This window comes from Amblyraja radiata, chromosome 14 (assembly GCF_010909765.2).
Source record: "Amblyraja radiata isolate CabotCenter1 chromosome 14, sAmbRad1.1.pri, whole genome shotgun sequence".
Taxonomy (NCBI): Eukaryota; Metazoa; Chordata; class Chondrichthyes; order Rajiformes; family Rajidae; genus Amblyraja; species Amblyraja radiata.
In genome coordinates this window covers 56706607-56719748 of record NC_045969.1, presented here as the reverse complement: position 1 = coordinate 56719748, position 13142 = coordinate 56706607, and the positions used below count along the sequence as shown (strand labels likewise).

The 13142-nt window shown below is 40.6% G+C and overlaps 1 protein-coding gene across 3 annotated transcripts in view; it reads left to right on the top strand.

Moving 5' to 3' along the window:
• Window positions 1-13142, top strand: part of stxbp5l (syntaxin binding protein 5 like) — a 221755-nt gene that overhangs the window by 199387 nt on the left and 9226 nt on the right. For all 3 annotated transcript variants that reach the window (XM_033033427.1, XM_033033425.1, XM_033033426.1), the window contains 3 exons: window positions 5520-5756; window positions 7632-7992; window positions 10722-10887. In XM_033033427.1, coding sequence (XP_032889318.1) covers window positions 5520-5756; window positions 7632-7992; window positions 10722-10887 — 764 coding nt within the window. The remainder of the gene's footprint in view (window positions 1-5519; window positions 5757-7631; window positions 7993-10721; window positions 10888-13142) is intronic.

The window sequence follows — 13142 nt, the reverse complement described above, 5'->3', positions numbered from 1 at the left end:
TAGGAGTAAAATTATTCCTAATGCTGAAGGTAAGGGTCACTATTTTAGTTTAGAGATACAGTGTCGATACAGGCCCTTAGGCATGCCAATCAGCCATACACTATTTCCATGTTATCCCACTTTTCCCATCATACACAATAAGAGTCATTTACAGAAGCCAATTAACCTACAAACCCACACGTCATTGGGATGGGTGTGGAAACTGAAGCACTCGGAGGAAACCCATGTGGTCACAGGAATAATGTACAAACTCCCCACAGACAGCACCTGAGGTCAGGATCGAACCTGGCTCACTGGCTTTGAGGCTGCAGCTCTAGCGCTGCCCCAAAGTGTATTACTTTCAGCATCCAAAGTCAGTGCAGGTACCTGCTCAATAGGCACTTCGTGCCCTTGAATCTAATTCTGTTTTTGTGCATTTATGTTGTATTGAAGGCTACACCTCAGTGAAAATTCTCATATCTCCTCCAATAAATACAACTGATCATCAGGGCATTGAGTATAGGATTTGGGACATTAAGTTACAGTCGTACATGTTGCACATTGTCTCTTTCCCAGGGAAGGGAAGGGAAATCAAAAATAGAGGGCATAGATGTAAGGGGAAAGTTTTAAAAGAACCCTGAGGGGTAACATTTGGAGCAGACTGCCGTAAAATATGGTCAAGGCAGGTAAAATAACAACATTTAATTATCAAAATAACAGCAACTGGACAAGTACATACATAGTAGCAATGTTACAAAATTTTGAGAATTATAAAATCAAGTCTTTAATTTATCCCATCAGATAAAGCATAAAAAGAAGTTTAATTTGACACCTAATTCACTTTCATATCTTCAGTATTAAAACAGTTATGGCCATTTTCATACTCGGAAATAGGCATCTTGTTCCCTATTTCATTGACTTAACACAAAAGCTATGATCGAGGACATTTAAAAGCCCATAACATTCTTAAAATTTAAGTGAACTGAAAGAAATTTTCAGTTATTATAGATTGAAGCATTCTGAAACAAATATGAAACAATCTTACTTAGATGACTTGAAATTAAAGCATATAATTAGTTAGTTACCTAATTGTAGCTAATTACAAAATTCAATTACTAGATCTAAACATCTATCCATTTCTTAAGAATAGATTAACATTTTTAAATAGCCTAAGTGTCCAAATAACATTCACACAAGAATTCAGAATATAAGATAATTTTTAAATCTCATTGTCATGGGTTTATAGGCCAAATGGAAGGAATTTAATGTTTAATACTTGTAAATTAATGGCCTTTTAAATCAACTTGCCTGTGGGATTTTCTGGAACGGGACCATTTGGAACGTTGAGGTGATTTTATTCCCCATATCTGCAGCAAATACACTGCCGTTCGTTCGGGGGGAAAAATCACCGTTTCGCAACTTAAAATGTGAATTAAATGCATCTTAAGAAACACTTTTATACATAATAATAATAATAATAATGGATGGGATTTATATAGCGCCTTTCTAATACTCAAGGCGCTTTACATCGCATTATTCATTCACTCCTCAGTCACACTCGGTGGTGGTAAGCTACTTCTGTAGCCACAGCTGCCCTGGGGCAGACTGACGGAAGCGTGGCTGCCAATCTGCGCCTACGGCCCCTCCGACCACCACCAATCACTCACACACATTCACACACAGGCAAAGGTGGGTGAAGTGTCTTGCCCAAGGACACAACGACAGTATGCACTCCAAGCGGGATTCGAACCGGCTACCTTCCGGTTGCCAGCCGAACACTTAGCCCATTGTGCCATCTGTCGTCCCCAAATAAGAATAAACTACTTTCTTTTACCTGTCCCCTACATAAAATCCGGCCCTGTTGTCGGCGTTGACGGCTTCAGAAGCTGATTTTAAAATGACTCCAGCGATTAACTTGTCGGGCGAATTTTTATTTTAAACACACAGAACGGCCGTCGGAACGATTCTTTAGCAACATCTTGCACTCCAACAAATATAATCCAGGACCAGGTCAGAAAACCCCCCGTTTTAACCCAGCCCCCCCCCCCCCCCCCAAACGCGCCAAAATCGCGCACACGGCCAGTGGCAGAATTGCAGTGCCGCTGAAGGTAAGTATTGTAACATACCTATACATAGGAATAGTTTAGAGGGATATGGGCAAGATGCAGGCACAAGCTTAGATGGGCATCTTGGTTGTCCAAAGGGCCTGTTTCCATGCTGTATGAATATAAGGCAATGAGCTTGTTCAATAATGTAATAAATTCTCTCTTACTTGTTTAAACTCATCAGATACAAGATAGATACCCTGTACAATCTATTTTCAATCTTTAAGGCAACCTATCCATTCTCTTTGTTAGTCAATCAATCAATCAATCAATCAACCTTTATTGTCATCTTGCAAAGCAACAGTTGTACAGTGCAAAATGAGAAGACGTTTCCCAGGGAATACCGGAGCATCGCACATGAAACTTAAAAACATTTCACACATAATAACAATAAAACCAATCCAGTCCCTGATGAAACAGTATAAATAGTTAAAAGCAGGTAAAACAGCAACATTAAAATACAGTAAAACCAGTCATTAAAATGTCCAGGGCAGCTGATTTGAGTGACCAGTGCCAGAGTTATTAAAATGTCAGTGCAAAGCCGCAGAATCAGGTGACTGTGAGTACAGAGTGACTGTTTAGCAGCCTCACAGCCTGTGGCAGGAAACTGTTTAGCAGTCTTGTAGTCCGGGCTTTGATGCTACGGTATCTCTTGCCTGATGGCAGGAGATCCAGGTGTGTGTGGAGGGGGTGCAGTTTGTCCTTAGCTATTCTCAGAGCTTTTTTCAGACAGCGGCTCTGAAACAGTTCTTGTACCGAGGGTAGGGAGACGCCAATGATCCTCTCTGCTCCCCTCATTACCCTCTGCAGAGCCTTCCTGTCTGAGCAGTTGCAGTTGGAGTACCACGTGTTTATGCAGTACGTGAGTACAGACTCCACTGTGCCCCTGTAGAAAGTCCTGAGGATGTTGGTGGGGAGTGAGGCCTGTTTGAGTTTCCTCAGGAAGTGCAGTCGCTGATGGGCTCGTTTGACAATCCCAGTGTTGTTCCTGGACCAGGTGAGACTGTCTGTAATTTGCACACCGAGGAACTTTATGCTCTCCACTCTCTCCACTGTGGTGCCACTGATGTTGAGGGGTGTGTGTTTTGGCTGCGCCCTCCTGAAGTCGACAACCATCTCCTTTGTATTGTCGACATTTAATGCTAGATTGTTGTTGCCGCACCAGTCCACTAGTTGTTTTACTTCCTCCGTGTACATTGATTCGTCATCTCCGCTGATGAGTCAAGTTACCTTTCTCTGAATGTTAATCTCCATCATTTAACTAAGTATTTATGTTTCTTTGTTGTTCAATATCAGCTTAAAATTATTTGTTTATTTAGTAGGATGTAGAGAAAAACTATACATAACAAACACTAAAACTGCTGAACGTATGATTCACTTATAAATCCAATTTGACACAAAGTAATTACAACCAGGTATTTTAAACATAATTTTAAATAACTGGTTTTCCAGAAATATTTATTTTCAATATAAATTGCTTCTGAAAAACAGAGTTATTATGTCATTTGGATTTAGGATTTAAATCACTACAGTCAGAATATAAAATGCTTATAAAAATTACCAAAGCATATGGATTGTCAGTCGTAACTCATTAGTTAGCACTCCTGCCTCTATTACCTTGTTGAGTACAAATTCTACTCTAAATATCTGCACATAAAATTCAAAGCTGATATTCCGATACAATTCTGAGAGAATGCTGCATTGTTCCAGTGCTGTCGTTTGGATTAAATGTTAAATCAAGCCCCCATCATCTTTTTCCAGAAGTAAAAATGTTCATGATGCTATTTCAAAGAAGATCGTGGAAATGAAATAGTGTATGACATCAGATCAGTTAAATTAGATCATCCAGTTACTACCACATTGTTTTTGGAACAGTTGGTTGAAGCATTTCCTCCCTACGATAATGGCTACACATTCAAGCATATCACATTAGCTATAAGGCACTCTGGAATAAGCTGCATTGAAAGGCACTATCAATCTAGGCTGTTATGCCTTTCTAGGCATTTACAATTAATCTAAGAGATAGCAATTGCATTCATTCACTCTCTATTGTAACTAGAAACTTATTTTGGATTACATGACATGGATATTTCAATGCTCAGTAACTATAACATCCAAGAAAAAACTGAAGCAAGGTATGGAAATAAAAGAAATTGCAGATGCTGGAATATTGAGCAAAACACAAAAGTGCTGGAAGAACTCTGGTCAGGCAGCATCTGTGGAGGGAATGGATAGACGACGTTTTAGGTCGGGGCCCTTCAAAAATTGTTAAAGTCATTTTTAAGAACTGGGTTACTGATAAGCTGTTAGGGGTGCTTTTGCACTGCTGTGCACTTTCAAATTGGGTTGGGTATCTCTTTGCTGTTTTTTTTTTAATTTTTATTTATTTATTAGAAGCTAATGTACAAGAGTAGAACCAACGGCATATAAAATTATACGGCTATTGTACAGCTTTAATTTTAACTTTTTAGCTTTGAATTAGAAGAAAAGAAAGGAGAAAAAGCAAGAAAGAGAAAAAGTGTGATGTGCAAAGATAGGACCCCTAGACTGCCAAAGTAGTATAGCCTAAGAGTGAATAAAAGAAAAAAAGAAGAGAGGAATAGAAAAAAATAAAAGGACAAAAAGAAAAAGAGAAAGAAAAGTGTTGGTACACCTGCCTCTCATCCCTCCCCACCCACCTCACCCAACCCATAATTAGATTTAAATCCAAAGTTGTGTTGCGCCATACTTTCCTTGTAATAAATCAATGAATGGTGTCCATGTCTTGGAAAAATGGTCTGGTTTTTCTGCCAAGACAAGTCTAATATTTTCAAGATGTGGTGTCTGCTGTTTTTATTCTAGAATAATCATAGCAGTATTCTCATTTTCTTCAAGATCTCGTAGTATTAGTTTGTAATTGACAGATATGACACGGAAACAGACCCTTCGGCCCCTCAAGATTGCACCAACCATCGATCAATTGTTCACACTCGTTCTATGATATTCACTATCCCACTAGGGGTCAATTAACCTACAAACCCGCATGTCTTTGGAATGTGGAAGGAAACCGGAGCACCCGGAAGAAACCCACGTGGTCAAGAGGACAACGTGAAAACTTCACACAGACAGCACCCGAGGTCAGGATAGAACCCAGGTCTCTGGCACCATGAGGCAGCTGCTCTACCAGCTGCACTATTCTGGCACCACAAGTGTAAACGCATTTCTATTATGAACACAAAATCAATCACTCAATAATCAAATAGAGCCTAGCTTTGGGGAACTTCACATTCATCATGATTATTGGGCCTCAGCTATCATTCATCTGAGAGCAAGATATTTCAGTGTGTGTTAGCAAGCGGACCAGAATCATGAATGGCAATGATTGAGTTTCTGGAAGTATCCATCCATCACACTTGACAACACTTCGGTAATTTATTCTTCACTTATTTTATACAGAAAGTAAAGAAAATTCTTTTAATCGGTCAAGAAGTTCCAGTGTCTCCAGCATTGACAAAGAATCGAAGGAAGCCATAACTGCTCTCTACTTCATGGAGTCCTTCAGCCGAAAGATGGATTCAACGCTCTCGCCATGCCTTTGGCTTGGTACCAGTTTGGGTACAGTGCTAGTTATCTCATTGAACCTTCCTCCAGAGGAGCAACGATATTCAGAGCCACTCACGGTTTCTCCCAGCGGTAAGAAATGTCTTTATATTTACTTTATAGGATAGCTTATTGTTGAAATCAGCTGTAATAACCTTTTTGAGGACAAGAGTTATAACCTGGTTATCACATGGAAAAGAAAGTCAGAAAAAATGGGGCATATTCAGGCAGGAAGATAGAAGAGGTGGAGTACCCCAATGATAATCTTTGGCCCTTCATTATTTATTTTGTAAATTAATGACTTGTTGGAAGGGACAGAGTATAAAGTATCCATTTTGCCAATCAAACAAAAGATGATGCAATGAGGGCATTTGTATTCTGCATAGGGTATAGGTAGGTTGAGTGGGTTGGCAAATATGTTCAATGTGGAATGGAGCAGGCTTGAGGGCAAGGTAGGGTACATTTTTGTGTTATTGTTCATAACAGCAACTTAAGCAGCACACCTTTACGGAACTGTAACCAGAATGGACTCAATGTCATCTTGGCCTCCTCGCTTATTGTGCTAATGGAGGTAATATAATTGAGCATCTCAATTAACCCCTTACACCTAAAATCATTACATATCACCCTTTGGATATCGTTACAGAGGAAATAGTCTGTTAGGTAGAAATGTGTTCAGTTGCCTGCTACTGTGCAAAAATACCTTAATTTATGTTTGACATATCTGCAGCTAAGTTCTTTCAGCTATCATTCTACACATTTGTTTGCTTAGTTTATATTTATTAAATAATGAAGATTAATTTACATTGATATGGCAGTAAATATTGCAATATCCCAGACATTATCTCAGAATTAGGAAAATCCAAGGAATGAGTGAGTTGACATATGTGCGTTTGACGACCCTGGGCCTCTAGTCGCTGGAGTTTAGAAGAACGAGGGGAGACCTCATTGAAATCTACCGAATAGTGAAAGGCCTGGATAGAGTGGATGTGGAGAGAATGCTTCCACTAGTGGGCGAATCTAGGACCAGAGGTTATAGCCTCAGAATCAAAGGGTGTTCCTTTAGGAAGGAGATAAGGAAGCATTTCTTTAGTCGGGGAGTGGGGGTTAATCTGTGGAATTCATTGCCACAGAAGGCTGTGAAGGCCAAGTCAATGGATATTTTTAAGGCAGAGATAGATATATTCTTGATTAGTACAGGTGTCAGGGGCTATGGGGAGAAGGCAGGAGAATAGGTTGAGAGGGAATGATAGATCAGGGGAATGATAGATCAGCCATGATTGAATGAAGGAGTTGACTTAATGTGCCAAATGGCACATCACTTCTGCTCCTATAACTTATGAACTTATGCCATTGGGTCTTAAAATCTAAACTGTTACATTTTCCTTAGCTTCCAATGACAATTTTTGCTGGGAGCTGTGACTTGCACATAGTGCCTATTAACAGGTCTGAATCAGTGCTAGTTTTGTAGACAAAAATATGCCACTGCCTATATCGTTCCTTCCTGTTGGTGTCAATGATGGATCATCGTCCTAGAAGCTGTTTAAGGACCTGCCACCTAATTTAATTCATAAATTTTACTAGCACTCACCGCCACAAAAAAGCACTAGTTCTTAATAATAATTTGTCTGTTTAACTGCATTTGGTCATTTGGATACATAAATTGGCTTATGTTCTGAGGAAAAGTAACGCTATAACTGAGAATGTTTAATGTTTCGATCAGTAATATTATGCTTTAGTTTATGGATATTAGTCAAAGAGAACTGACTGGGTGAATTTGGCCAACTGGAATTGCTTGCAAAGTATTTTCTCATGTCTGTTACAGGTTTCTATCGACTAGATTATGGGGCATGAATCATTTGAAGTACATCCAAAAACAGGAAACATAAAGTATTAAAATGAATAAAATGCAGGATTCCATGCTAGTAGTGACAATGGCTTGACATATATATTTTTTGAATTTTTCAGGCACTGTGTTAATGTTGAAAGGAGCCATACTAACATTTGCCTCTTTGGATTCGCTGGGCAGTTTAATACACCCCCCATATGAGGTGTGGAAGGATCCCAACAGTGAAGATAAAGATGATAAAGCACGGAAAAGAAAACTAGTAAGATTTTCACCATCTTCCTCTCAGGAGATGGGGGACCACCAGTATGTAGTGCTCTGCTCTGAGAAACAAGCCAAACTCTATTCCCTTCCTTCTCTGTGCTGCTTATATGTACACAATATCACTGAGACTTCCTTTGTATTAAGAGCAGACATCGTAACAATGTGCAACAGCATCTGCCTGGCTTGCTTCTGTGCTAATGGACATATTATGACCTTAAGGTAACTTTCTTGTATTGTAAGTACTTGAATTTCCTACTATAATTTCACCGTTGATAATTGTAAAGTTACATTTATGAAACTTTTTTTATGTGAAGATTTATAATCTACATGTTTAGATTTTCTGTCATCTCTCTCTTCCTTCCCAAGCCATAAATTGCTTTGGGAAGTTAGAGGACATTTTGTTTTTGTGACATTGCTTTCTTCAGTTCATTGCTCAATCACTTATCCATAGTATTTGCTTGCCCTTGGCTTTAGTTGTGTTTGAGATTGATTTCCTTCTCTTTACAAGTCCAGGTAACATCATTAACACTGCAAGGACATCGCCAGACCCTCCACTGTACATTACTGTTCTAACTGTGCATCCAAGGATCATATTGATGCAGTTCTTGCCATCAGCTCTCACCTAAAGCCATGAATCAGAAATTTTTTTTCTTATCTTGTATTTAATTATGCTAGCAAAAGAATAATGTTATCTCAGTGCGTTTGATTTAATCTTTTAATATATTACTCACTGGACTGCACGTTAAGACACCATCCATTTCTTGTTCATAATTAAAGTGTTTTATCACTAGCTTCTGGATGCTTTACTCTAATTTCTTCATTATACCGCTTGTTCCCTTTTCATATTTTCATGTGATTTTATTATTTAATTAGTATAGGAGTAAAGAGGTCCTTCTGCAGTTGTACTGGTGAGACCACATCTGGAGTATTGTGTGCTGTTTTGGTCTCCTAATTTGAGGAAGGACATCCTTGCTATTGAGGCAGTGCAGCGTAGGTTCATGAGATTAATCTCCGGGATGGCAGAACTGTCATATGAAGAAAGATTGGAAAGACTGGGCTTGTATTCACTGGAATTTAGAAGGATGAAAGGGTACCTTTTAGAAACGTAAAGGACTGGACAAGCTAGATGCAGAATTTTTTTTCCCAATGTTGGGGGAGTCCAGAACCAAGGGCCATATTCTAAGCATAAACGGGAGGCCATTTAAAACTGAGATGATAAAAACTTTTTCACCCAGAGAGTTGTGAATTTGTGAAATTGTCTGCCACAGAAGGCAGTGGAGGCCAATTCACTGGATGAATTTAAAAGAGAGTTAGATAGTGCTCTCGAGGCTAGTGGAATCGAGGGATTATGGGGAGAAGGCAGGCACGGGTTACTGATTGTGGATGATCAGCCATGATCACAATGAATGGCGGTGCTGGCTCGAAGAGCCAAATGGCCTCCTCCTGCACCTATTTTCCATGTTTCTATTTCTCCATCGAATTATGGGAGCTTATCTCAAATTGGTGTAAACCTGTAGGTGAATGAGCATTATGAGTCTCTATCAAATACAATCATGAATGAAGCAATGGTTACAAGCAATGTAGGTTATATGATTGAAAAGCAAAGGAATGCAGATAATGGAAGTCTGAATTAAAACAGATGATGCTGGGGATATTCAACGTCAAGCATTATTGGAGAGAAACAAGGTTAGCATTTCAGGTCAGTGATCCATCATCAGAACTGGACAAATTAGAAAACAAAATTGTTTTAAGTTGCAGTGAGGGAAAGGGGTGGGACGTTCAAAGGGATCGAATCCTTGGCCCAGAAACAAGTCCTCAGTCCACCATGTCAACGCCAGCCATTGCACCCATCTTTAAGGGCCTGTCCCACTTTCCCAAGTTACTCACGAATTCTCCCGAGTTTTCCCATTGATTCAAACTCGGAGAATGTCCGTAACAAGTCCGTGGATACATCGTAGGGGCTCGTTTTGCCAGCCGTAGGTACTCGGGGCTATTTTTTTACTCGTGGACATTTTTCATCAGGCCGAATAAACGTCCCGACTTACCTGATGCCCCGAGTACCTACGGCCGGCATAACGAGCCGCTACGATATATCTACGGACTCCTACGGCCTCCTACGGACACGTTACGGACATTCTCCGAGTTTGAATCAAGGGGGAAACTCGGGAGAATTCGAGAGTAACCCGGGAAAGTGAGACAGACCCTTTACTAATCACATTAGCCCACATTAGTCCATGACCTAAACCCTGCTGATTCAAGTGCTGGCCGAGATGCTTCTTCAGTGTTGTGAGATGTCAGGTCCACTGTCTCCTCAGGCAGCACTGCTCATAATTTTGTCTACCTGTCACCAGGTGATACAGTTTACTTTGGTGCTATGTGAGAGAGGGAACTGAAGCATTTTAAGTGTAAGTGGTCCTGCCAAAGGAATGTAAATAAAGGAAGATAAATGAGGGCAGTCAGAGCGTGGGGATAAAACAGCCCACGAGAATTGTGAGTTGCAGACCACAGCAGTTGCTGCAAATCTGAAATGAAAAGAGCTTGCTGGAGATATTCAGCAAGGGGCTTCCGTGAAGAGAGCAAAAATGCTGAGTTAATGCTGCCAGTGGAGATACAAGAAACTGCAGATGCAGGAAACCTAACAAAACACAAAGTGTTGGATGAACTCAGCGGGTCAGGGAGCAACTGGAGGGAATGGACAGGCAAAGGTTTGGGTCGGGATGTTTCTTCAGACAGTATCATGACCAGAGTTCCTCCAGCATTTTGTGTCTTGCTTACCACTGTTAGTGGTTGACTGGGAAATGACAGAAACACAGGTAAATTATATGATGATCATCAGAAACAATAAAACCTAATTAACTCCAGTTTGTCTGTCAATTCCTAAAGTATAGGACGGTTCTTAAACTGCAATAAATAATGTTTGTTTTTTTTTAACATTTTTTAAACCACAGCTTGCCAAGCCTCAGACCATTGCTGGATGTAAACTACTTGCCTTTAACTGATATGAGAATAGCCCGGACTTTCTGCTTCACCAACAGTGGACAGGCTCTGTATCTGAGTTCACCCAGCGAGATCCAGCGAATTACCTACAGCCAGGAGATGTGTGAAAATCTTCAGGTAAAGCTGCCATAAAGAGCAATTAATCTTACATGAATGTCCTGTAACATGAGGGAAGCAAGTATTAATCATCTTGGCCATTTTGTTTTTGAATATAAGAAAACATTTAGAGCACAATAGTGAAATATTTGGGTGAATTGTGCTGACTATCACTGCCAGTTCTTCAGGGAATAGTTGATATTCAGCCTATAGGGTGGCACTAGAGCGTGACGACTTTGCGACTGGTCCCAGAGGAGGATCTACTATCATCCGATACAATCGCCCTACTCATTTAAATAGTTTGCTATCTGTAAACCCAGCACGTAAACCTATACAGATATGTATGTCGCAAGCTTACACAAACTGGCCACAAGTTGGTCAATGAGATTAAGTGGGAAAAGGTAGTGTATTTATAATTAGGTCATAAGTGATAGGAGTAGAATTAGGCAATTTGGTCCAGTAAGTCTACCCCGCCATTCAATTATGGCTTATCTCTCCCTTCTAACCCTATTCTCCTGCCTTCTCCCCATAACCTCTGACACCTCTTCCTCAGATATGGTGCCCAAAATTGCTCACAATATTCCAAATGCGGCCTCACCAGCGCCTTATAGAGCCTCAGCATTACATCCCTGTTTTTGTGTACAAGCCCTCTTGAAATAAATGTTAGCATTGAGTTTGCTTTACTACCGATTTGACTATTTTCATATCATCTGCAAACTTGGCCACAAAGCCTTCAATCCCCTCGTCTAAATCATTAATATACATCGTGAAGAGCAGCGGCCCCAGCACCAAGCCCTGCGCAACTACACAAGCCACTGGCAGCCAACCAGATAAAGCCCCCTTTATTGCCACTCTTTGCCTTCTGCCATCCAGCCAACCTGATATCCACGCTAGTGTCTTCCCTTGGATACCATTGGCTCTCATCTTCCTTAGCAGCCTCCCATGTGGCACCTTATCAAAGTCTTTCTGAAAATCTAGGTAAAGAACATCTACTGACTCTTCTTTGCCTGTCCTGCTATTTACTTCTTCAAAGAATTCCAGCAAATTTGTCAAGCAAGACCTCCCCACAGAGCCTACTTCAGCCTATTTTATCGTGATCTTCTAAGTAAACATAGAAAATAGGTGCAGGAGAAGGCCATTCGGCCCTTCGAGCCAGCACCGCCATTCATTGTGATCATGGCTGATCGTCCCCAATCAATAACCCGTGCCTGCCTTCTCCCCATATCCCTTGATTCCACTAGCCCCTAGAGCTCTATCTAACTTTCTCTTAAATCCATCCAGTGACTTGGCCTCCACTGCCCTCTGTGGCAGGGAATTCCACAAATTCACAACTCTCTGGGTGAAAAAGATTTTTCTCACTTCAGTCTTAAATGGCTTCCACTTTATTCTAAGACTGTGGCCCCTGGTTCTGGACTCACCCAACATTGGGAACATTTTTCCTGCATCTAGCTTGTCCAGTCCCTTTATAATTTTATATGTTTCGATAAGATATCCCCTCATCCTTCTAAACTCTGGTGAATACAAGCCTAATCTTATCAATCTTTCTTCATATGACAGTACGGCCATCCCAGGGATCAATCTCGTGAACCTACACTGCACTGCCTCAATCACAAGGATGCCCTTCCTCAAATTAGGAGACCAAAACTGTACACAATACACCAGATGTGGTCTCACCAGACCCCTATACAACTGCAGAAGTACTCCGTAACCTCATCCTTTACAGTGGACTCTAAAATCTTACCAACTCCCGAAGTCAGGTCGCGCTGTTTTGCTTTGCTCCCTTCTCGTGCAGTGGGGTAATATGGGCAATTTTCCCATCTATGTTTCAATGTTTCATTTTATCTTTGTAAAACTTGTTTCCTTCAGTGTTTTGAATTGCTTGATTTAAATTTGTTTTGCAATTAACTATAAAAATGTTATCATTTTTGAATGTCTCTGCTGGGAAGCTCTCACCCCAGCTTAGCCTCCTGTCTAACGCTGTCCGTGCACTCAAAGGGCAGGGCCTTAGTGCTTAACAGAACCCTAATGAAGATGAGAATTGAGAAACCAGGAACTGCAGGTGCTGGTTTAAAAAAGAAGACACAACGTGCTGGAGTAATTCGATGGGTTTCTCTGGAGAACATGATAGGTCTGAAGAAGGGCCCTGACCCAAAATGCCACCCATCCATGTTCTCCAGGGATGTTGCCTGACCTGCTGAGTTACTGCTGCACTTTGGGTCTCCTATTAAAAGATTAATTGTACCAAGTCCTTTTGTCACTTCCCAACTGCATGATAG